Here is a 23,781-nt window from a genome sequence, read left to right as displayed (position 1 = left end):
TATTCCATTACGTAATAAGGCCCAGACATTAGGCCGACATTGTTGCCCGTATTCGCATGTTGGCTACCGTGAGCAATGGCAATTATAATTATTGATTAGATTTTCTTGCATGTTGGGGCATCCAAAGGATGCCTTAGCTTTTGCTAGTAGTTGTAGCAAATCCCAAATATTACTTGGAGTTATTATGATGGCAAATGCTCAATAAAAAAGTATTTCTCTTGCCATCTCTCTCTCATTTATGTGTTATATGACATAACTTGAGAGATTAACTATTTGGTGTTCGATATTTCATATGCTTAATACTTACTTTCCTGCCCTTTACATAGATCCTTGTATTTTGTTCGGGTATGAGCGACAAATCAAGTAAAGTTAATAAATCTCTTCTTTCGACTGATTCATTTAAGCAAATAAATCTGCTATCTTGATATGCCGCCCACATAAAGATATGGACTGTCGAAAAGACAGCTTTTTGAGTTTTTAGTCAGTGAAACAACAAATCAAACAAAGTCAAATTCTCTGGAATTAAACAAACTAAATGAACTTTAAATCAAATTGTTAAACAAGTCAAAAAGAAAAAAGAATAGAAAAGGAAAGCACAAACTTTTTAAAGTTTTGTTAAGCCTTTCTGTAATTAATAAATATGGGGAGATACATTATCTATAATTAATATTAAGAATTTATTTATTGTTAAAAATAATTATGTATAATTATTTCAATTAAACAATCGCAATTGCTTTATTCATGTTTAAATGATTATTGCTTGTTTTTAAGTAGTATTTAAATTAATGTGTTTGCGGATCACACTGTAATAGCCGAACTATCGAAGGGTCACTTTTCGCCCCTTCTATAAATTCTTCCAAACTTAGTTTTCCATCTTTGTTTCTATCCATCTGACGAAAGATTTTATCCGTCCTTTTTTCAGGAGTGCTTTCGTCTTCTGGCATTTTCATTACTGAACCAACCATTTTATATATTGCCTGAAAGCAGCAAAACCGAATATATAAATCAAATATATTTATATATGTATATAGCTTATATTTTTGTAAGGAAAGGTATACATACTGTTACGATTTCAAGCATTTCCTGTCTAGATATGTATCCGTTTCCATCTAAATCGTACATTGAAAATGCCCATTTTAGTTTTTGCTCCAGTTTTCCACGTGATGTTACACTTAAGGCGCATAGAAATTCTCTAAAGTCGATTGTGCCATCGCCATTTGCATCAAAGGTTCTAAATACATGTTCCGCAAACTAAAAAACAAAAACCAAACACATTTATATATGCTCTTCGAATAATAACGAACATTTTGAAACCATCAGGAGGAGGATTCTTCGTAGATTACAATTTACCTTACTCGCATCGCCATATGGAAAAAAGTTTCCATATATCTTCTTGAATTCCTCCACCGACAAGTGACCGCTTGGACAATCTTTGAGAAAACCTTTATACCATTCCTGAATTTCAGCGTCTGAAATAGAATCAGACAAAAAAGGTGTTTGCGAATTGGTTTTTAGAAATTTGAACTTCTTATTTGGTGAACTGAACTGAAAAATAATACATATTGATTAATATATATAATTTACGGCAACATTACACACACTAATAGATACAAAAAGGACTAAATATTTAAAATGAAAAAGTGTTTTCAACTGAAACTGTTCTTTTTTGATTAAATAGTAGAGTGGTCGGGCTGGAGGATAAAAACTCCAAATGGTAAGGAACCGACTATAACCGGAATCGTTTGAAACCACAGGAGCTGAACTCTGGCCATAGTCTGTTATTATAAAGCCACAATAATTAAATTTGAATACGGAAGTAGCATTTATGTAAATTACCACAATACTGCTGTCTCAGCCAACAATAAATTTGCTGACCAAAACAAATGAAACAAACAACAAAGTAACACAACTATTACATAAGAAAATAAACAAGCTAAAACAGAATTAAATTCTTAAAAAAAATATCAAAGAAGTTAAATTCGGCTATGCCGAAGTTTATATACCCTTGCAGTCCTTGACAATAATAATTTCACATGTTCAAAATTTCTTTTCTGCAACTCAATTCATTAATATACAAACAAAACAATTTTACTCTTCATACTATGTACAATTTGTTCTTCTTCTTCCCTCATTCCCTAAGCAAAGCAACGCACGCATACACATACAGTTTATGTAGCGTTGCGTCTGTGTGTGTATGCATGTGCTCTGTTAACAGATGGTGACGTAGTAGGCAGCAAGCAGAGCTGCCGGCAGCGATTGAACCGATTTATATAGACTGTAACTTGTGTTCTATTTATCCGATCAGGGTCAAATTTTGGGATCTGAGATTTTATATCAAATTCTATTATATTGGTAAATTTCATGGGGATACTCCAATTTTTGCAAAAATTTTTGTTCCAGAGCTATATGATATAGTAGTCCGATCCCAAAGATTTTCATACTTTATCTCACCCGGGTAAAAAAAAGCTCCCAAAAAAAATTTCATCCCGATAGCTCTTAAGATGGCTGAGTAAAACGCGTACGCACCGACGGACAGACGGACAGACGGACAGACGGACAGACGGACAGACGGACAGACGGACAGACGGACAGACGGACATGGCTATATCGACTTAGCTTCTCATGCTGATCAAGAATATATATACTTTATGGGGTCGGAAACGTCTCCTTCTGTGCGTTACAAACATCTGACCAATTTTATAATACCCTCTGCAAGGGTATAAAAAAACTAATAAGTTAAATAAATGTTTGCACCTTATACAAATTTATAATATCAACCCATAATAATTAGAAAACTTTCTAGTTAATAGCCCTCTCTTTGGAATAAATTAATATTAATAACATAGAAATGATCTCTAAGTATGATCAATTCAAAAGGCTTCAACATATTTAGTAGGTAAATATTTAGATTTAGTTTTAAATGTTATAGGACTCAAATGAAGCTACTTTCAACATGAACAAAAAGTGTATCTTGAGAACAAAGAATAAATGGGAAATGCAAATGAATGAACAAATGGTCAATAAACTGTTCCATTAGCTATGGGAAGGTTAAATGAAAGGTTTTAAGAAAACGTAATTATCTCTATCAAGGATAGTGAAATAATATTTTTTTTTTATTTCAAAATGTCTCTGCACATAGTAATTGTAAGAAATTATAATAAAAAAAATCAAAATATGATGACATACAACAAATTTTTACGTAGATAGTGACAGAGAGAGCGAAAGAGAGAGAGAGTGGGTGTGGGGGGTTGTGGAAGGGGCGGGCACGTTACCTGTGAACTCAGTATTTTGCTTTAAGTCCTCCAAAACTTCAGGTTTTAGTTTACTATTTTGCTTTCCCATTTTTGCAAACTGATGGCATTATATATATCTTGAAATACAAATTGATATTGAAACATGAGAATTAAAATTTGTTTATATTTATACACGCTAATTGGATAACCATTTCGCAATATATTCATTCGAACAACTTGGTTAACAAATTCAAAAAATACAGTTTAAGGAGATTATAGTGTAAACGTGATCCTTTTTGCTCCGCACTTGATAGGTTTGGGAGGAGGGATTCACGTTTACTTACTTCAACACACACACAAACTAGATGATTAAGCTAACCTTTAAGGCATGTGATACACAGAAATATTGCATATAAATTTAACTATGTATGTATGTATGTTTGTATGTATGTATGTATGTATGTATGGATAACCGCCAACATGTTTAACACAGCCTACTAACAAGATGAAGCATTAACGCCACTATCTTTTGAAGCAAAAGTATAAATGCACACAAAATTCTGAAAAAGTTTTGAGATTCTTTAAATTATTTAAAGAAATACTCTTGCTCTCTCTTTTTTCGAAATATATGTAAATATGTTTAGAAAACATTTTTCTTAATATTATTCAAACTCATGGAGTGCCCCAATATCATTTTATGGGGTCGTCTGCCATTAGTTTTCTTTTTTGATTATAAATATTATATATAAGGAAATAAAGTTTTGCACTACATAGCAGATCGTTTATAAGCCCAGTAACTTAATTTGGTTTTTTGTTGTTGAATTTCAAAATAATTTCAGAAATAAATTTTTATATTACTTTAATTTTAATGTAAGAAATATAAATTAAATATTTATACATTTTATTACTGATTTCATCAAATACACACATATTATAGGATATAATGATTTATGGTGCCAACATTTTAGACAACTCTTCATCCTGCAAACATCCTTTTAAAAATTCATCTTGAGTTAATTGACCATCATTATTTTCATCCATTTTAGCAAAAATATTTTTTGCTCGCTCTTCTGCAGAATCAGCTGGACGATTAGATGAGCATGCACCTAGCATATCGTAAATTGCCTGTAAAAAGAAATAATCTATCAATCCAACATAAATAACCCAAAAGCATTTTAAAACGAGATGTCTGTCTAGCAAAATAGAGAGAGAAAGGAAGAATGGCAATCATGCATTGGATCCAGCCGAGCCACACACTTATATCCAACACTTAGTACGATTAAAGCTTTCGATTAGTATTAGTTATCATTTTAAAAAGAAGGCAATTGCTTTCCATAGACAGCGTAAGCGTTTCAATTATACACCTATTATCTATTTTTAGTTGGTTCTCTTATTACTTTTAAAGTAAATTAAAATCTTCATCATGAATATTACTCAAGATGCATTAAGTTAAATTGATTGAAAACAACTTGTTTGGCTTATGTTCTGAAACATGTTCACACGCTTTTTGGCGTTTGTTTGCCAGAGCTTAGCCCATTCGCGGCAATATATTTGCTCCATTGGATCAAAATGATAGATAGATTTAGCTTCCAAGATCTTTGAAAAATCCCACTTTAGTGTAGCGGAGAATCCTTTCTATAGAGATTGAAATTGTTATAGCGAGTACCTGGACAATTTTAGTCATTTCTTGAATGTCTATCACGCCATTGCCATCAACATCATACATTCGGAAAGCCCATTTTAGTTTTTCCTCTGGTGTTCCGCTTGATGTAACATCTATTGCGAGTAAAAATTCCTAAAATTGAAAGAGAATTTATATAAATAATTTATTAATCATCAAGGAAATTTACAACGATTTGAGACAGAGTACAGCTTTGTGTTTATATCAACATTGAAAAATGAGTAAGCAAATGATAAAGTAAACTCATAAATTTTTCTTTTCTTCTCATATTCTGAAGTAAACATTCCAACAAAAGCTTACAAATAGGATCTCAATAGTTTCTCATTACTTTCGGTTGAAAAGCAGTTTTCACATGGCAATTACTGCTGAATTCTTGTTAATACCAGTTGAAGAGATTAAACAAAAACATGCAATTCGATCGGCCAGTTTCATTAAAATTTTGGCAAGCAGTGCGTGTGTGTGGCAGAGGCAGGCATGGAAAAGTACATAAAACTGTGTTTTGGCTGCCAAGAGCTAAAAAACAAAAGTCTATACTTATATGCGATATATACATATGTACATAAATTGGCTGCCTCATTGTCTGGCCAATCAAAATATTTTTGCTGAAATTTAATAGATTTCTTTGTTCTATTTATATTTGTATGTATAAAATTTGTATTTTATTTCTTTTTTTTACAAAACCCATGTCATGCTGATATTGAAGTTAATCCTTTTTGGATTATTTCTCTATGAAAGGGCATTTGGCCGGTGTTATTTTATGCAGAAAATATACTAACAGTTGTCTTCATTAATAATTAATATTTATATACATATACATATGTATGTACATGAAGAAATTGTTTTCTCAAAGAGAGAAAGAGAGAGAGAGAGAAAGTGGGAAACTAAGAGAGAGCTGCAGAAGCTAGAGCTAGTACATGTTCGTAATTGTACTGTGCGTAATTGTTAATACAAGTAACTAACTTCACCACATGCCACATGACGGAAATCTTGCCCCGAAGTCCATCAACCCATTGGTTGTTCGGTGGGTATTTTTATCAATGTGTGTTTGGTCTGTCTATTTATTATTTATATTTACTGCTGCTCTTTACGTATAACAAATTATTTTTCATCTAATATTTATATTGTATTAATATTTTTGTTTATGGTTTTTCCTTTTTCTTTTTGTTTCTTGAACTGAAAAGATCCTGTGCATGTGTATTGATTGTTAAACTAGGTGCAAAAAGAGAACAAACAGAAGAGGAAAAAAGAAAGAAGGAGAAAATGAAAAAAAAGGGGGCGGGTGGGTGAGCCAATTTAGTAATTTACCTTAAAGTCAATGTAGCCATTTTTATCCATGTCAAATGTACGGAATACATGGTCGCAAAATTCTTCCGCATTTCCAGATGGAAAAAACATTTTATACATATCAACAAACTTTGCTGGTGTTAAACGCCCATTGGGGCAGTCTTGCTATACCAAAAAAGGAGATACCATAAAAAAAGAGGCATCATTATTATATAAATTATTAACCCTCAGCTCGTTGGGGAAATGATTTGTACTCACCTTGAATCCCTTGTACCATTCTTTAATAGTTGCTTCATCATATCGGGTGTGGGTTTTTAAAAACTCCATATCCTCTTTAGTTAAACGGTCTTTACTACTTAAGCAGCCCATATTTTTTTTTTCCTTTTTTTCTTTTTCACTTCTTACTACTTTTTTTGTTTTTTACTACAAATTGAGATTTATTATATTGATTAACTTTGTAGTTTTCAATTTTTTTGATTTTATTATTTATTTATTATTATTATTATTATATTTTGTTTTTTTTTTATTATTTTCAGTGCTTCAACTTGAAATTACACACTTGACTGAATATTCATGTCTAGACAAAAAAACATCAAAATCAATATTTTGATATAAAATATTATTGCATTATACTTTAAGATATGTATGGAATATTGTGCAATATTTGTATCGAATAATCAAGAAGATTCATTTATTTAATGCGTTAGAAAAACTTTATTAATACTCTCTTCTATGCTTTAACTGTGATGTGTACCAAAGGACAAAACGTTTGGTTTATACGCATGCGCACAAAAAAGTTCTCTATACATGATGATTATTGAGTTAGCCCTATTTTTCTGTATACAGTAATGATTTGTAATTCAAATAAATAGGGTTGCCCAATGGCACAGAGTTGCCAACAGCACATATAGTTTCCTTTTTCCCTTTCTTTATCGAAACCACATGACAATTCAGATAAATGTTAATAAATATATGTACCCAGATACATATATGTATATAATATATTTTCATATTCTCAACACGACACTTCATTTTTATTAACCAGTATTTTTAAAAAACAAAAAAAAAAAAACAATTTATATATGGTAGTTTGACTTTCGAAAGATAATTTTGGTTCAAATTGAAGATTTTTGTAGGACTCTACATCTGGTATTTGTTTGACAAATTGTAACACATCAGCATTTAAGTATATTTGAAGAAAATATTTCATTGGAAAGTTAGGAGAAAAAATTATCTTCTCGATAATTGAAGTTAGCATAATCGTTAGATAGAACAAGTATTATTAGTCTTTCGGTTAATTCGTACAACAAGATCGTTAGATTTCGGCAAGCTATAGTTGCATTAGTTTCTCAGCAATCCTACAAAAAAAAAAAAATCCACAAAATGCACAAATAATAGTTAATTTTCTTTTTAATTTTTATAGGCCAGTTGTTATTGATTTAATTGCTTACTATCGGAGGACATTTCTTTAAGTTTCTGATCCTTATACTGGCTTGAAATAAAATTAAATCCCATTTAAGAACTCTGAAGGATCTCGATATTCACCATCGATAGACACCCTCGTTTTGCAAACTTTGATTTCCCTAAATCACTTTGAATAGAAAGCTCAACTTTGAACACTACCTAGAGATTAACTACAAAAAAGTCATAAATTGTGATCACATTTAAAACAGAACTTTAAGTAACTTTGGAAAGTTGTTTTTTGAATTGCAAAAATAGGAATAGGTTTATCTTGAATTCCCTCCTTTCCTGCCTTATCCAGCGATCAATCGAAAATCAAACAGAAAGTTCTTAATTTTCAGATTAATCCCGTAAGATTAATCAATTGACTTTTTCGATAATACACAGACGTTTTAAACAATTGCCTAAATGGCATGATCAATAACTATTAAAAGGATGAAACAAATTTGTGTATAAATGAGTAACACGTTAAAACTTTAATTGACCGGCGCTTCAAGATCTATGTAGAAATGTTTTTACATATCGGTCGATAGTCTTGGATAAAGTGGTACAGTTTATGGATGCTATATGGATGATTCTTGGATTGCTTTTATATACTACAAGTAAATATACATATAAGCAATGAATATATGACATGGAGACATTTTTTAAATAACATTAAGAGCTTTCGAGAGCGATCAAAACCCTCTTTCAATAAATCACTATTATTCATACTACAGGAATAATACATTTTTGTTTTTTTAGTTACCCGGCTCATCAGGAGAATCGGGTATGACTAAATACGTACATACAAAAGAGTATATGTCAGCTTAATCATATTAATATATGTATATTATAGATATTTTATACATCTATATATTCTTAGGGTTTAAGTAGGAGATATTCACATATATCTACCTATACTTAGTTATCAAAATATATAGAATATACAGGCAAATATATATATATAACAACTAATTAACTACAGCTGTTCACCTTTTTATTATTATTGGAAAACAATGCAATTTTGTAGACCGTAAATGCACAGATATTTGTATTTGTATAATTACAAATATTTTCGCGAATCTGGGAATTGGGGAATACAAAATAGGTGTTGTCAGTATCCATAACCGGTCTAAATTATGCTATAATATCTGTATGATGTACATACATATACATACATATGTATACATATATATGTACCGAGCCTTTGAACCTTGGAGTAACCAGTTTTTTTTTTTAGTTTTAATGTTTTTGAATTTTGCTGAATGTCCGTCCTAGCGTTCTTACATACATACACGCACTCACTCACACACACACACACATGCATAAACAGTATGTACATGCAGGTAAGTACATACATTTTTATGTATGTATGTACTTACATAGTATATGCATGTACATAATGTATTGTATTTATGTATATACATATATAACAAATTGCACGTTTCGTATGTTTACATACATTCGTATCTATGGATGAATGTATGTATGTATGTATTCTTATGCACATATGTACATTCGTACAACAATGTGTAATTCTTAATACATATATGTATGTGTATGCTATTAGAAAGCAAGGATTTATTAGTGTATATTTTTATGTATGTATATGTCTTATATATGCAATTATACGTATACACATATACATAAAATTGTGTATTTTTATTACCTGTAGCAAAATTACACATTTCACATATGTACGTTCATACATATGTACATTTCTAGTTATGTACATATAATTTCCTTGTCGTCTCAAACTTATCTTAAACTGAACAAAATCATTTTAAATCCAATTTAAATGCTATGAAAATACTTGAATAAAACACAATCAATACAACAATTTTAAGGGTGGTTAGACGTACTTTAACTAACAAACAATTGAACTAGTTCACGCTCACGGTTCTTTAATTAAAGAACCAGTTTCCACGTAGATGTCAATCGTACCAAATTTGACTAACGTAGTAACCGTTTTATTCTTATTTGACATGTGCCATAAAATAAATAAATTTTTATTTTTAACTTCAAAAAATGTATTGGGCATATTAAATGAACTTCACAATATATTTGTATGACATATTTAAACAAGTAAAACATATCTATTAATAGGCATTTGCAATAAATTATGTGGGACATAATAATAAAATAATAATAATTATATATCTCAATTTAAACTTTTTTAAAGCAACTTGTCTATATAAATAGTTGAAACAAAACTAACAGGTTTTGCCAAGCACTTATAATAATATAATAATAATCAATTTGAATGGTGCCAAATTACCAGCTAACAGCAAACTAAATAACTCCAAAATTATTTTAATTAAAATATAAAAAAAAAAAAAAAACAAAACTGGTATTCGAATTATTTACTTTAGCTTCGACAAGTCTATTTTTTTTCAATTTTATTTAATATATTAATAATGAGGTAAAGAAACTGATTTTGTTCCTTACCAAGCGTTCCACAATCGAAGCAAATTTTCATCCGATTGTTGATAAATTTCTTGTGACGCTCGCAAATGTCAAACACTAAATAGGGGTGCTACTTTAACGCTGTGGAAAACGTTTTCGTTAAATGAAAACAAATTTTTTTGCCGGTTTACAAATCAAACAAACTCTCCATAAAGAAAAACGAACAAAATGAAACTAGTAAGGTGGGTAATTATAAGTGAAAGCTATCTTATAACATATTTTCACATGTGTATGCACATTCGTGTGCTCTATTATCGGCTTTTGGTATTAAACAAATACAATTTATGTTGCAGATTTCTGATGAAGCTAAGCCACGAAACTGTGACCATTGAGTTAAAAAATGGAACTCAAATTCATGGAACCATTACTGGTGTGGATGTAGCCATGAACACTCATCTCAAAAGTGTCAGAATGACTATAAGAAACAGAGATCCGGTGCATTTGGAATCTCTAAGCATTCGTGGTAACAATGTACGTTACTTCATATTACCGGACAGCTTGCCATTAGAAACGTTGCTCATTGATGACACCCCGAAATCCAAGACCAAAAAGAAGGAAAGCGGACGTGTTGGAAATCGCGGAAGGGGAAGAGGAGCTCGTGGACGTGGTGGAGCCCGGGGACGCGGACGAGGCAGAGCATCGGGCAGACGTTAATTGTATCCATAACTAATAAAACTAAAGTATATAATTTCTAATCTGCGTGTTTTGTCTTACAAAATATTTGTTTGTAATCTTAGACAGGATATAAACTACCAAACTGGACCTGATGTATTTGCATGTGTAAACGCTCGCAGATCAATTTGGGGATTAATTCTAAATATGTATAGATTAGCTTTGGGTTCTTTATTTTCTATCGTGATTATTTATAGTGTAGTTTAAGTAATTGACATGCCATTTTGGTTGTATGTAATTGCATACATATACATATGTACATATGTATGTAAGTCCTTTGGAGAATTAATGTTGCCGCCGATTTATTTACGGCTTAAGTTAGAGTTGCCATTATGAAAGGTGTGCTCCTCGGTTTAGCTAAAAACAGCTATTTTTGTCAATATGCCAGCGAGGACTAAAAAATGTAAATGTTTTAGTATAAATAAGTATTCCAACTTAAATGCAATTAATCTGTGCGATAGCTTTTGATCAATTTGCCGCTAAAAAATGTGCAGTGCATTTCCAGCCAAATCTCAAAGCAATACAGATGGCAACTCTGTTACCTAGCCACTCTGTATCAGAGTGCCACTTTTGTTTATTTATATTTTCGGCAAAACAAAACAAAAGTCCATTTTACAAAAATGCCGCCCAGCAAACTTGACAGTCTATATCGTCGAATGTTAATTACACGCTTTTTCGAAAAAGGTTGGGGCAAACCAGAAAATTTACGTAGGTAAGCTTTGTAACTAATTGATTTTCTTAATAATTTAGGCAGTCCACGATATGTATACATATATAACTTTTTTACGTAATAGGCATACAAATAGACTTCATCTTTATCAATTCCGTGGGTTTCTGCATTTGGACCCACAATTATTGTACTGAAGGAAATGGACGGGCATGACAGAATATTTCATAGTCGCTGGATTCCAAAACTGAAGGAGCATACATAACATATTGAGGTTAATTGTTAATTTAACCTGCTTAATTTGCCAGCTCGTTGTCTGCCCTATTTTCATTCAGATACCTAAACATATTCAAATGCATTCATTCGAACATGTGATTAAGAAAATATACATTTACATACACATACATATAAATCATCATATATATTTTTGTAGTGTCCGCGATTGGTAGTTAAGTTTGTTTTAAATAGTATTAGGTTCTTTAGCTACTACTAACAGGAATCTCGAATCAGGATGCATTTTGCATTATCTGTCCACTTTTATAGTGTAGCTATGTATATATTTTCTCTCATTTTAAGGATCGCAGGAATAATCACTATATATACTTAATAGATTAACTAAAAGCTGCCCCTAAGTCTACAGTTTCAAAGTCTGATCAGTAAAGTTATCTATTACTATTGCTTATTTATTATAATTCTTTAATCTTAATTTACGAGTGTGGGAGTGATTACATTCTTTCCATTTTTTATAAAGACCCATGATCTATTAAGTAGAGAACCATGAACCAAATTACGACATTTCCCTTGAGGCTATGAAAGCCACTCAGAGTCTTATCTTTTCATTACACCAACTCACCCATTATCCTTTCTAAGCACCTAAAATTAGTTATAGGAAATATTTTGTAATGTTTATTAAAACATGATAATTCATTTTAGAGTATTTCAGTTCCGAAAAATAATTTCCAGTAGAGAAACATGCTTCAAACTCGTCCCCCGCGATTATCCTGTGGAAATTACGAAAAAAGAAATATACTCCGAAAGTACATTAATTGAAGGCAAATTTACAACACCATTGGAGCTACATTTACCTGGAGTCGTTCCTAAAGCAGCACAGAATGCCTACTTTCAGTTGTTAATTCCAAACAAATGGGTGGATGAGCATCATAAGCCAGTTTGTATACATTTAGCCGGAACTGGAGATCATGTGAGTATTGATAGATTCATGTTCATCCAAATTGAGATTCTTTTACAGACTATTTATATAAATTTGCAGTTTTTCTGGAGACGAAGAAACTTTATTGCTAAACCTTTATTGAAAGATGCTAACATTGGTTCAATAATATTGGAAAACCCATTTTATGGATTGAGAAAACCAGACGATCAAATGTAAAACAAATCTCATTATATACTCTGTCATCTGATTTTCAATTTCCGACTATGCATGTATATTTTAGACGATCAAATTTACACAATGTGTCAGATATATTTGTTATGGGCGGCTGTCTGATCCTTGAATGCCTTGTACTCCTGCATTGGTGTGAAAGAAATGGATTCGGACCACTTGGCGTTACAGGATTGTCAATGGGAGGACATGTAATTAGTGTTAACAATAAAATTGATTATTTGCTAATGCCATTTCGGTTTCAGATGGCGTCATTAGCAGCGACAAATTGGCCGAAACCCTTGGTGCTAGTTCCTTGTTTATCCTGGTCAACGGCGTCTGCCGTTTTTACAACCGTAAGTGCTATCACAAGATCAATTATACAATCGTTTAAATCTTGTTACGACCATCTTTGTGTAGGGCGTAATGAGCCAATCGATTAACTGGGATATGCTGGAGACACAGTATTACTCGGATGGAATGTATCGGGAACGTTTATCCAAAATGGTCACTGTAATTGACGATGCCTTTGCGGCGGGACAAAAGTTCATACAAAACTTTAATCAGTCGCTGCATGAGCTTAGAGAAGACATAAGTGACACAAGACAGATTCAAGAGCTAAATGACGACACCGTTGTTGGTGACAAGTACGATGTGCAAGGGAATTCGGATAAAAATGATTGCAACTCAATATTTTTAACAAAGACAATCAAAAATACCAAGCTGGACTCGGACAATTTGACATTACCTTTGAAAGAAGCTCCCAACGGTCAAAAAAGTGCCATCCCTTCTGACGCAACTCAAAACTCCACGAACTCCACTTTGACAAAACTGATGAAATTGATTTTACCAGCGGCTGCGGAGAGTAAAAACGATAAAATTGATATTACGAAGACAAATTGGTGGGAGCGGGAAGCACTGCAATTTATGCGTGGAATGATGGATGAATGTACACATTTAAAAAATTTCTCAAAGCCATATGATACCTCTCTAATAATTGTCGTCTGTGCCAAAGACGATGCCTATGTGCCACGGGATGGATGTTCAAGCCTCGAAGACATTTGGCCAGGAGCTGAAATTAGGTATCTAGACGCTGGGCATGTCAGTGCCTATGTTTTACATCAAAAACTATTTAGGTATGTTAACTAATTTAAGACATTAATTGAATGAATTTCAAATCCCAATTTATTTTCAGGTCGTGCATTAAAGAAGCTTTTGATAGAGCTAAAAAAATACGCAATATTGGTGAAGATCTAAAATGTGAAATGACATATCAACAGCTGTTAAATAAGTATGCCAAAAATATATAATAAACAAATTTAAAACAAAAAACATAAAAATGCCAGATATTTAATTTCCATTAACTTTAGCAATTCGGAACAATAAGATTTTTAAGGACATAGTTTATTTTGGAAATCAATTGATCGACTTATTACCAAAATTCGAAAAAACAAAGTATTTCTTTACAAATATTACGAATAAGACTATTATAATTAAACTTAGACTTATTAGAAAAAGAATTGTTGTTTTAATATTTAAATTGGTATTATCTTTGTACTTCTGATTATCAAGTGTTTTCGCAATCTCCTTTATCAAATTATTTTGATGTTCTGCAGAAATGTTTTAGTTAATAAAATGTTACATATGTATATATATAATTAATTATTGTTTACCATTAGTTTCACTGGTTGTCCAGGTGCCTACAGGTACATGTTTATGGTAATCTGCATCCGATGTTGCCCTTAACCATTCAAAATGTTCGCATTTCTGCGTTAGTCCATTGCTTTTGGCATTGAGGACTTTAGAGAATTTTTCTAAATTGCTACCAGGTATACGAACAGGTAGATCTATTTTATCTTTTTCATTAAGGTCTGGTTTGTGATTTAAAGTTTTCAGTAGGCCCGATATATGCGAGTTCATGGTAAAGTCCAAGAAGGTAAGCAAGAGCCAATAGCAAGCCTTCTCTAAATGTGTTGAATCCAAACAATTCGAGTCGCCATATATAGCAATGCGACCCGCGGAATTCGAATCGCTTACATTAGACTTAACTTTAACCTTATAAAAGATAAATATATAAGATAAATTATCGAATGATCAAATTAAATGCAGCATATCTACCCCATATATATTCTCGGCTATGAGATTAGATGCCATTTCTGGTTTGTTTGTCTGTCGATCCTCTGACTTGGTTTGAAACAATCCCAGAATTGGCAGAAATACTTTAGACTCCTTTGGCGCAGCTTTCGAGTTGGTAATAATCTTTAAAGAAAAGTATAAATAAATATAGGAAAAACATAAAAGTTCTCTGCAAATTTTACCGAAGCGCCTTGATCATTTAAATTGGTCCCCACTACAATGTCATCGGGATTATGGGGAAATTTAATCATAGTTGTTCCACTGGCATAATACATTGAATGATCGCCAAGCTTAAAGTGTCCCTCGCCAACAAAATCGCCGAGGGCAATGCCAAATGGATGCAATAAGTCATTCACAGCTGGTATATTCGCACCTCCAGTATCTGGTATCCACCATTGTCGTGTATTTTCGTCAAAAAATCTTATTTTCTTCATTACAGTAATGTTATACCAATCGGCAAATACAATGACACTCAACCCATTATCATAGACATATGATTCCAGAGTAGATATTTCCTCATTAAAGAATTCCTCTTCTGGATCTATAATCAATAATGTTCCATACTCTGATGCATTGAAACAAGTGTAGGGCTCCCGTAGAACGTCAATGTAATATCCAACGTTTCTTAAATGTATATATAAATCTCTAAAATTTGTATGTATATGATCTGCTCTCCAATCTAGAGGATCGGTTTTGATTTTTAAATCATCTCGCGGTATATAGCCAGGCGGGTATCTAAGGCTATGGTATTGATCCCACAACACACGTTTATTCCTTGGCGGTTTCGGTGTGACTTTTATAGTAAGCGGGAAATTCACTTCACTAAGATGGGTTTCATTTGTTCCCAAGAGTATACTTTCGATAAGTAAACTTACGTTGCCTTTGGATATGCCTTCATGGTTTTCACCGTTCCTATTGATAACTGAAAAATGCAAAAGGATTTCTTTATTCAAAGACTAGATTAAGTTTTCTAAACGGGCTTACCAATAAAAACAGTCATCCATCCAGTCCATGGCCAAAGAATGCGAGGTGTTGAAGTCGATATATTTAGATAATGACCAAAATTATTAATATCTGGTATCCATTTAGGGCTATCGACAATTCGACTTGTCAGTGATATACCATTGAGTATAGTTACATTAACGATTACAACAGAACTGCCATAATACAAAGGCTGACTGCTATATGGCCACATATAATTTGATGTGAAGTCAAGCGATGCTGGTATAAGACTAATTTTTGGTTTATACGATAACAAAACTTGCATACTCTTCAATAGGCAAAGTTTGCCCTGACCTTGCTCAAACATATTATAATTAGGCAATTTTTCGGCTCCCTCGATTAGTATTTGCTTCAGCGATGCTGGATTTATTAAATGCATTTTATGCATGGCACCACTCAAGAGCAATGCTGCAGCTCCAGCAACAACTGGAGACGATACCGACGTGCCCGATAATCGACGACAACCTTTGTGGACATCACTGCCTTCCACTTGACTGCCATATGTGACAATATCCAATCCCAATCTTCCATATCCAAATGGTAGTTCCCATGTAGTCATGCCTCTTGAGCTAAATCTTGCAATCTTATTCTCAAAATTAATACCACCAACGCCTATAACATCGCCTTGATCACCAGGATTATTGAGAGTGCCGTATAGGGGACCGTCATTTCCAGCTGACGAGATCATTATAATATTATTCGCTGATAGCTCCAGAACCTTCTCGACAAACGGTGAGTCCATAAAATCCGGTCCACCTATACTTAGGTTTAGTATATTAACTTTCCTATATATAGCATAATTGAAAGCATCCAGAAACCAAGAAGTATATGAGACCTAAAGTGTTAAATTCCATTATTAATTGCAAGTCTCTTTTCTTTGACAAAGAAGTATTGTTACCTGGGATTTTGTAAACACCTTGTAAATGTGCAGCTCGGCGTCAGGAGCGAATCCCAGACATTCTTCAGAAGAGGCTATAACTCCGGCTACAAAGGTTCCGTGACTAAGTCCGACGCCATCATCCAATGACTTTTCATTTGTCCAATTTGTGCGCTCCTTAACATTGCGAAAATGCGGATGATTTTTGGTCAAGCCCGTATCAAAGATGGCAACCTTAACACCTTTGCCGGTGATACCTAGATTCCAAAGAACATCAGCATGCAATTTGGAGGTCACCTGCCGGGCCCGTGAAGGCTTCTTGTTGCGCACAGCTCCATGTGGCTGTCGTATGTGATATGTACATGTTGCATTATCAAAACTGGTTAAAAGCCGCCTTGCACTTCTTTGGGGAACCACAGTCTTAACAGCGGGATGTGCTTCAATGGCCTGCACAACCGAAGCCGTCGAAGTGCCCTGCTCCACAAAAATACGCACAATATCAAAATCACTTGGAAATGATGTCGCGAAATTTTGTCTAGTTACTACTGTCCAGGCCCAGTTGGATATCTGTAAGTGTCAATGATCCTTAGCTAATATAAAACATTTTAGTCTATATCGACATGGAATTTACATTTAAGCTGGACAGTTTAGTTTGCAAATAGTTTCTTCTAATGTCTGCAAAATATTTCCCATAAAATTGGACAATAAACTCATTTGGAACTGTCGCAATTTGGAAACTATCGCTATGCCGCCGTCTCTCCGGTGAGCATTCAATTTTTGATACACACAGAATCGTTGTAATGAGTATGACTATTTTTAGCACATTCATTTATATTCTTTCGGCTTATATACCTATGTATGTATGTACATACATACATATACATATATAAATTAACAAAATTTAATAAACTAAACACATAAACAAAACAAATGAAATGCAATGCAATGCGACACGACATGTAGATATCATGTCGATATCTACATTTATATGAGCGACAGGGTTGTCACTGTTTTTAGCGGGTTTTAACAGCTCTTTTATTAGCGGTTTTCCTCAGCTTTTTAAAAAAAAGCTTATTTTTGAGTGGTGTTTGTTAAAATTCTTCAAACTTCAATGTTATTAAAGAGTTTTACTAAGATTATGACGGATAGATGTATTCCTTAGGCAAATAGAACCAACGCAGTCGTTGTTAACAAATTTTACAATTTATATGAAAGCGTACGTTTACTATGTCTCTTGCCGTGTGTTAAATAAAAAAAGTTGCATACATATGTACATTTAATCACTATCAGTATCATTTAATATTGTTGATATGACTTCTGCCAGCTCTTCAGCTTTGTTGAGAAACTCGTCTCTGGACAAATGTGTATCCCTTCGTAAATTTTGTGCAGTAATTATTAATTTTTCAAAATCATTCAACTGGGCTTCGAGCTCATCGGCATTACTTAATTGCCTTTCTAATGGATCTGTGAAGTAAAAAAGTGCATTCATAAAATATACCCACAATAAACTCTCATAATAGTCATTACCTAAATTAGTTTGTACTTTAACATTTGACCACACAAAATTACTCAAACCATCCACAATCTCTGCATATTGGTTTTTCTCTTCCGACGATATGTCTTCATTATCACTTTTTAATGTTATAATGTCGAATAGGAAATTGGTTTTCTGTTTAAGATCTTGGAATGTCAATTCATTAGGTTGTTCGGAAAATGATGTTGTTATCAGAAATCCAAGTTGAATGTCATTTTTTGTAGAGAAGTTAACTATTTTAGGGATACTATCAACAAAGCGTATCTGAAAATAAAAAATTGAAAACGACTATTATATTTACAATTGAAGACTTCTTTGAATAGCACTTACGTCTTTGGAATCAAAGTAAATAATTAAAGCTTCAGTCATTTCAATGATTTCAGTTGGGACATCTTCACATCTTCCATTAAATGGAACTAAGCAAATATTGTTACTATAATATTTGGTATGCATAACGCACTTGCAGATTTCTAATTTCGCGGAGCCATATGTAACGAGTTCAACCATTTTTGATTGCTTCATTTCCATTAAAATATCTAGTAAAAACAGACAATATCATAAAAGAAAGTTGTATGAGCAAATATATTGTGACTCTCATGACTATTAGGCATGTTTATCACTTGTTTACCAATGTACCAAGAAATTTCTTAAATAATACTTAATAGACTTACTTTCTGCTATTTCCATGGGAGTAGCTTCTCCATAAGAAAGAATCAATACGGCTGGATCCATAATTCGTGCGAAATTTTTGTATTATTAACAATGTAAACAAAACACTAGTGTGACCAAATGTTCTTACTGGATATTTACCGAACCTGTAAAATTGTCTACTTTGTTATGAATTGGAACTATGAAATATGAAACACGCAAAAAAAAAAATTACTTTTTAAATATTAAACTTTACTTAATTACATTAAAAGTTCAAAATGATATTAAAAATCGATATTTAAATTTATTCCAATGCCATTTCTGGTGTATATATTTGGTTTATTTAAAAGAGCCGTACAGATTATATTTTTTTTTTTTTTTTTTTTTTTTTTTTGAAATAACAAAGTATAAAACTTGGTCTATATGCTAATACTTAGAAGCTTGAGAAATAAACTTAGTAGTATTTTAAGGAATGAATAAATAAACGTTTTGTTAACTTAATAATAAAAGAGCGTTAAGATTCCACTGCGGCCATAGACGATCAACATTTTTAAGGCTTTAAGGTCTTCTGTAAGATGACAATATAAGATATATGTATGTATGTATAATATTAAACATTGGCATGTTCAATGACTGTAAATGATTTTACCTCATCAGGGAACTCCATATCCTCCTTCAATTGTTTAGAACGGCGTTTTTCAATTGAAGTGTGCAGAAGCTGTGCTACTTTTGTTTGTTTGGCCAAATCATATGCCTCTTTTTTACTACGCATTGCACAATCTTCTAAAGTCTCAGCTGCTTCGAACATGCCCTGACGTCTGTAGAGTGCACCCAGATTCTTCAATGTGGTTGTTACAGTGGGAGAGTCGACCTTCGCAGCCTTGTGCCAGCCACCATATTCGCCATATGGTGTATTTTCTCTGTTATCATATTTATGTTCCTCACGCTCTTCGGCCACCTGAAAATAACGAACCCAATATTAAGAAAAGTTCAAACATTAGCAATAGTTTTACATACCTGCCAAATTGGCTTATTTTTGCTATCGATGGCTCCAAATTCGCGTTCATGTGCTCGGGTCAGAACTTGCTTGTATAGAATTTCTGCTTCAGTATACCTTCCCTGCTTAAGGTAGCAACCAGCTAAATTATTCTTAGTTTTGGCTACATTGGGATCATCAGGTCCAAGCTTTGATTCATAGATATCAAGAGCCCTCTGATAATATTTTTCGACTTCATCGTATTTTCCCTGGTTTTGGCATAGCAAGGCTAAATTGTTTAGTTGCTTGGCAACATCCGGATGGTCTTTGCCGAGAACTTTTTCACGTATCTCCAGGGCACGCTTGCAAAGGGGTTCAGCGTCCTTATATTTGCCACGCTTTCCGTACAGCACGGCTAAATTGTTTAAAGTTGCGGCTACGGCTGGATGATTCTCACCAAGTGTCTTCCCCCGAATGCACAATGCATCGTTTAATAGGCTTGCGGCCTCTTTATATTTGTTCTATAAACAAGAATAAATAATTGGGTAAAAATAGTAAAATTATAATCAAGATGTTTGTGTCATTATATACGAACCTGATCACGATATACAAGGGCCAGAATATTAAGCATTGTCGCAACATCTGGATGATCGTGGCCGCTGGTTTTCTCAAGATCTTCAAGTGCTTGCTTGCACAGAGGAACAGCCACCTCATACCTGAAAAAGTATAAATATTCATTCATTAATATAAATCATATAACGAATCGCCTTGACAACTGAATTTAATTCGTTCTTTGCATGAATAGGCGAAGTGAATGACTCAAGGTTTTAATTACCTCCCCTGTGATGCATATTGAATAACTAGATTATGAAGAGTCCTTAAACGTGCTGGAATCTCATAGCCGGATGTCTGATTTGCAAATTGACTTGGCGGAGTTGGTGACATATTGTTTCTATCCTCGTTATCTTCATCGGGAAACAGTTCAACCACTGGATCAGTACGTGACTTTTCGCAGGCTTCATCTTGATCCTGATTATCATCATACTTTTTAACAGATGCCATAAATTCCAAATGCTTCTTTTCCTCCTCCAATTGTGCCACTAATTGTTCGGATGCTTGGAATTTCTGTTGAGTATTGGCAAGTTCGTCGCGTAGCCAAGCATTTTCCTGATGAAGGCGTCGGACCTGTGTCTTGAGTTTTTGTTTCTCGGCTTCGATGTTCTGAAGATGTGAGGTTAGAGCCATCATAACTTGTGCTTCACTCAGACCAAGTTCAATATTTTCAATATTCTTTTTCAGCATATCCGATTTCTCATTGTCCTTTTGAACTTCAGCTATGCCGTTCATTATCGAAATATGTTCTACACGCAGGGCCTCCAGGCCCTGCAGAACTGTTTTGGTATTGGTAATTATCTCATCCTGTGACATTTGCGTCATTTTGCCAATTTTTTCAATTTTCTGTCTGTAAACGGGCAAGTGAAAAAAAAGATTATTATTATGTTCATCGATTTAACTGTGGTATTAATATATTTTTTAACATAGTTTTATCCATTACATTCTATAGTTCTTGATAGCTTTAGAGACAATCATTGTTGCAATTCGAAGTATGTATGTGATCAATGGTAAAAAAGTAAGTAAATCAATATATGAAAAAGAGATATACGGCAATGCGCATGCTCTCTAAAAGTTTGGGGTTGCGCCTTCAAGAATTCGATAAAAAATACTATCCCTCTGGTCCAATTAACATCGGAACATGGAAAAATGAAACAACGCAAAGCAAACAAAAACAAGCCCTACTTATTTATCTGCCTGATAAATGGCTGATAGTAGTGCAGTTCTGCCCCCCCCAAAAAAAAAAAAAAAAAAAAAACAACTGATTGATTGATTATCAGCATTTGATTTAACTATCAGCTGTTAAGTTTTGCTATCACGCCGAACAGCGATAAATCATAAAACTGCACAAACAATCATATAATGCAGACAACCCATAGAAAAGTATTCATATACATATGTAGTTCCTTATTGTTATTAAAATGTCGATACCATCATCCAAACCAGGAAAGCTTATAAAGGTGGTAAAGTCCTTTCCAATGTTATATTTACTCATGTATCCCTGAAATACACTTCACAGAGGGTAAATATGACTAATAGTATACTTCTAACGCAATTTCCACAACTTTCCAAAACATTAAGACGACGTAAGAGATATAATACAAGAAATAGGTTACATATGTACGTATAATGTGAAAGTAAGACTCAGCGAATGCTGCATAGAGATAGAAAATGGGGTCTAAAAAAGACTTTGGTACGATCGATCCCTGCAGATGTTTTGAACCTGGGCCGATTCCGTCATGCAACACCTGTAACTCAATTTCAATTGCCTTTAAAAGCTATATATATATGATATGATATGATCAGTCAGGCTCAAACTACAAAAATTCCAATAGAGCACTAATTGGGTATTGCCTAAACAATGAGAAGGCTGGCGTATTAGATTTCACATTACTTCTTGCGTACATATGTGTGTACATACAACTACATACATAAATGATCATTGAGCACTTGCTTTTTTGGGGCAATATTTTCTTTTATTAAATATTAATCAGCTGAAGTCGATACGAAAGCAGCAAAGGAAAACTTAACGGAGTTACATTTTGCACATAATGTAATTACATATATACATATATGTATGTACATCTAACTAGTATAACTGATTTATGACTCATCACTTCATAAACTAATGCATATACAAAGAGGCGTATGTATGTGCACACACACATAGATATGATTTGGAAAGCGATATTATGCAGTTGTATGCACAAACGTACATACGTATGTATGTATGTATGCGTAATTACTATAGATTGACACCGCGATGTAAGTATTTCTAACCTGCCGACAATCTATAATGTACATATGTATATGTATAACGCATTCACCCTTGTACATAAGTTCATACATATGTATATGTATGTATGCAAAATATTTATCAGCAACGTCGTATAATAAAACCAAATATACACCAACAGTTATCACAAATATAGTAAATATATTAGGTATGGACAATAATATCTGTATTTCAAATTCAAGATATTTGTATTGCAAAAGCCATTATCAAGCAAAATTTTAAATTTAATATCTATACTTAACTTAGATCCACTTCTATAAGCAAATCGATAAAACTGAAAATAAAAACCGATGTACATTTGGTACATATACATTAAATAGGACTATCGGTTGGAAATATTTCGCGACGAAATGCTTTGTTAATTTTCTTTATCTTGGGAACGTGGAAACGGAACAGACCATATTATCAGTGTTATTGGTGTGTTTTTGTAATTATAAATTTTTAAAGGCTATCAGATAATTATAAACAATAATTTAAATGCTACCTGTTGTTTTTTTAACAGCTGTAGTGTGCTAAGAATTGTAAAGGGAAACAGCAAAGCAGCTAAATCAGCTGAGAAACACGAACAGATTTACATTAAAAGATGGGACATTTACAGTATATCCACATGCCTAAAGCGCTCAGAAAACGTTATTCAAAAGCTAGGGAAAAACTGACCACAGATCAAAGTTCGTTGAAACTGTTCAGATACAAATGTCAAAAAAAAAATGGTCCGTTAAAACTTAGTTACTACTTAGGCGGTCATAATTGAACATTTGGGGTTGGTCAAATAGTATATATTGTAAAAATATTAAAAATTAAGCAGCAAGTAACCTTTTTGACAAAACAAGTGGATATTTTAAGATTTCATGTATTTAAGATTATTTTTGTAGACGC

At 33.0% G+C, this 23,781-nt stretch overlaps 7 protein-coding genes across 9 annotated transcripts; 2 read left to right on the top strand and 5 right to left on the bottom strand.

The window, feature by feature from the left end:
* Positions 1-649: 649 nt before the first annotated feature.
* On the bottom strand, positions 650-9,450 carry Nca (neurocalcin homolog). The gene is made up of 5 exons (XM_068293073.1): positions 9,311-9,450; positions 3,273-3,370; positions 1,351-1,469; positions 1,063-1,251; positions 650-977 (listed from the first exon to the last, which is right to left on the bottom strand). The coding sequence occupies exons 2-5, from the start codon at positions 3,340-3,342 to the stop codon at positions 783-785; spliced, it is 573 nt and encodes a 190-aa protein (XP_068149174.1). The 5' UTR covers positions 3,343-3,370; positions 9,311-9,450; the 3' UTR covers positions 650-782.
* Positions 4,067-9,440, bottom strand: LOC137579344 (neuronal calcium sensor 2). Of its 3 annotated transcripts, XM_068293074.1 has the most exons (5): positions 9,311-9,440; positions 6,457-6,621; positions 6,220-6,363; positions 4,900-5,028; positions 4,067-4,358 (listed from the first exon to the last, which is right to left on the bottom strand). In XM_068293074.1, the coding sequence occupies exons 2-5, from the start codon at positions 6,565-6,567 to the stop codon at positions 4,182-4,184; spliced, it is 561 nt and encodes a 186-aa protein (XP_068149175.1). In that variant the 5' UTR covers positions 6,568-6,621; positions 9,311-9,440; the 3' UTR covers positions 4,067-4,181. The 3 variants fall into 3 exon arrangements, with proteins under 3 accessions (XP_068149175.1, XP_068149176.1, XP_068149177.1); XM_068293075.1 differs by lacking the exon at positions 9,311-9,440 and having other exon boundaries at positions 6,220-6,359; positions 6,457-6,614; XM_068293076.1 differs by lacking the exons at positions 6,220-6,363; positions 6,457-6,621.
* Positions 9,451-10,131: 681 nt separating the features above from the next.
* On the top strand, positions 10,132-10,802 carry SmD1 (small ribonucleoprotein particle protein SmD1). The gene is made up of 2 exons (XM_068292770.1): positions 10,132-10,289; positions 10,401-10,802. The coding sequence occupies exons 1-2, from the start codon at positions 10,276-10,278 to the stop codon at positions 10,759-10,761; spliced, it is 375 nt and encodes a 124-aa protein (XP_068148871.1). The 5' UTR covers positions 10,132-10,275; the 3' UTR covers positions 10,762-10,802.
* A 492-nt stretch (positions 10,803-11,294) lies between these two features.
* Positions 11,295-14,142, top strand: LOC137579339 (protein ABHD18). Its single transcript, XM_068293068.1, has 7 exons — positions 11,295-11,491; positions 12,380-12,647; positions 12,717-12,829; positions 12,898-13,036; positions 13,091-13,180; positions 13,245-13,960; positions 14,020-14,142. The coding sequence occupies exons 1-7, from the start codon at positions 11,400-11,402 to the stop codon at positions 14,132-14,134; spliced, it is 1,533 nt and encodes a 510-aa protein (XP_068149169.1). The 5' UTR covers positions 11,295-11,399; the 3' UTR covers positions 14,135-14,142.
* On the bottom strand, positions 14,143-17,784 carry S1P (membrane-bound transcription factor site-1 protease). Its single transcript, XM_068293067.1, has 7 exons — positions 17,471-17,784; positions 16,861-17,406; positions 15,945-16,797; positions 15,143-15,882; positions 14,943-15,083; positions 14,498-14,879; positions 14,143-14,434 (listed from the first exon to the last, which is right to left on the bottom strand). Exons 1-7 carry the CDS (start codon positions 17,666-17,668, stop codon positions 14,241-14,243), a joined length of 3,054 nt encoding a protein of 1,017 aa, XP_068149168.1. The 5' UTR covers positions 17,669-17,784; the 3' UTR covers positions 14,143-14,240.
* A 258-nt stretch (positions 17,785-18,042) lies between these two features.
* On the bottom strand, positions 18,043-19,161 carry LOC137579342 (uncharacterized). Its single transcript, XM_068293072.1, has 4 exons — positions 19,045-19,161; positions 18,704-18,909; positions 18,367-18,637; positions 18,043-18,303 (listed from the first exon to the last, which is right to left on the bottom strand). Exons 1-4 carry the CDS (start codon positions 19,103-19,105, stop codon positions 18,116-18,118), a joined length of 726 nt encoding a protein of 241 aa, XP_068149173.1. The 5' UTR covers positions 19,106-19,161; the 3' UTR covers positions 18,043-18,115.
* A 235-nt stretch (positions 19,162-19,396) lies between these two features.
* On the bottom strand, positions 19,397-23,151 carry Klc (kinesin light chain). The gene is made up of 6 exons (XM_068293070.1): positions 23,148-23,151; positions 20,833-21,459; positions 20,593-20,713; positions 20,039-20,518; positions 19,671-19,979; positions 19,397-19,589 (listed from the first exon to the last, which is right to left on the bottom strand). The coding sequence occupies exons 2-6, from the start codon at positions 21,432-21,434 to the stop codon at positions 19,572-19,574; spliced, it is 1,530 nt and encodes a 509-aa protein (XP_068149171.1). The 5' UTR covers positions 21,435-21,459; positions 23,148-23,151; the 3' UTR covers positions 19,397-19,571.
* Positions 23,152-23,781: the final 630 nt, after the last annotated feature.

The sequence above is a fragment of the Drosophila tropicalis genome, unplaced genomic scaffold, assembly GCF_018151085.1.
Source record: "Drosophila tropicalis isolate 14030-0801.00 unplaced genomic scaffold, ASM1815108v1 contig_694, whole genome shotgun sequence".
NCBI lineage: Eukaryota > Metazoa > Arthropoda > Insecta > Diptera > Drosophilidae > Drosophila > Drosophila tropicalis.
This window is presented reverse-complemented; position numbering and strand designations above follow the sequence as displayed.

Excerpts from the sequence above, each read along its gene's own strand:
- Nca (XM_068293073.1), bottom strand. The coding sequence starts at position 3,342 with ATGGGAAAGCAAAATAGTAAACTAAAACCTGAAGTTTTGGAGGACTTA. Across the intron at positions 1,252-1,350 it reads CATATGGCGATGCGAGTAAG|TTTGCGGAACATGTATTTAG; the intron begins GTAAATTGTAAT and ends TTTGTTTTTTAG. Across the intron at positions 978-1,062 it reads AAATGCTTGAAATCGTAACA|GCAATATATAAAATGGTTGG; the intron begins GTATGTATACCT and ends TGCTGCTTTCAG.
- LOC137579344 (XM_068293074.1), bottom strand. The coding sequence starts at position 6,567 with ATGGGCTGCTTAAGTAGTAAAGACCGTTTAACTAAAGAGGATATGGAG. Across the intron at positions 6,364-6,456 it reads AATGGTACAAGGGATTCAAG|CAAGACTGCCCCAATGGGCG; the intron begins GTGAGTACAAAT and ends TTTTTGGTATAG. Across the intron at positions 5,029-6,219 it reads ATGGCTACATTGACTTTAAG|GAATTTTTACTCGCAATAGA; the intron begins GTAAATTACTAA and ends TTTCAATTTTAG.
- LOC137579339 (XM_068293068.1), top strand. The coding sequence starts at position 11,400 with ATGCCGCCCAGCAAACTTGACAGTCTATATCGTCGAATGTTAATTACA. Across the intron at positions 13,037-13,090 it reads GATTGTCAATGGGAGGACAT|ATGGCGTCATTAGCAGCGAC; the intron begins GTAATTAGTGTT and ends TTTCGGTTTCAG. Across the intron at positions 13,961-14,019 it reads TTACATCAAAAACTATTTAG|GTCGTGCATTAAAGAAGCTT; the intron begins GTATGTTAACTA and ends ATTTATTTTCAG.
- S1P (XM_068293067.1), bottom strand. The coding sequence starts at position 17,668 with ATGAATGTGCTAAAAATAGTCATACTCATTACAACGATTCTGTGTGTA. Across the intron at positions 17,407-17,470 it reads CTAAACTGTCCAGCTTAAAT|ATATCCAACTGGGCCTGGAC; the intron begins GTAAATTCCATG and ends TGACACTTACAG. Across the intron at positions 15,883-15,944 it reads ATGGATGACTGTTTTTATTG|TTATCAATAGGAACGGTGAA; the intron begins GTAAGCCCGTTT and ends TGCATTTTTCAG.
- LOC137579342 (XM_068293072.1), bottom strand. The coding sequence starts at position 19,105 with ATGGATCCAGCCGTATTGATTCTTTCTTATGGAGAAGCTACTCCCATG. Across the intron at positions 18,638-18,703 it reads TTTACTTTGATTCCAAAGAC|ATACGCTTTGTTGATAGTAT; the intron begins GTAAGTGCTATT and ends TTTTATTTTCAG. Across the intron at positions 18,304-18,366 it reads TAAAGTACAAACTAATTTAG|ATCCATTAGAAAGGCAATTA; the intron begins GTAATGACTATT and ends TTTACTTCACAG.
- Klc (XM_068293070.1), bottom strand. The coding sequence starts at position 21,434 with ATGACGCAAATGTCACAGGATGAGATAATTACCAATACCAAAACAGTT. Across the intron at positions 20,714-20,832 it reads CAATATGCATCACAGGGGAG|GTATGAGGTGGCTGTTCCTC; the intron begins GTAATTAAAACC and ends ATACTTTTTCAG. Across the intron at positions 19,980-20,038 it reads AAAATAAGCCAATTTGGCAG|GTGGCCGAAGAGCGTGAGGA; the intron begins GTATGTAAAACT and ends CGTTATTTTCAG.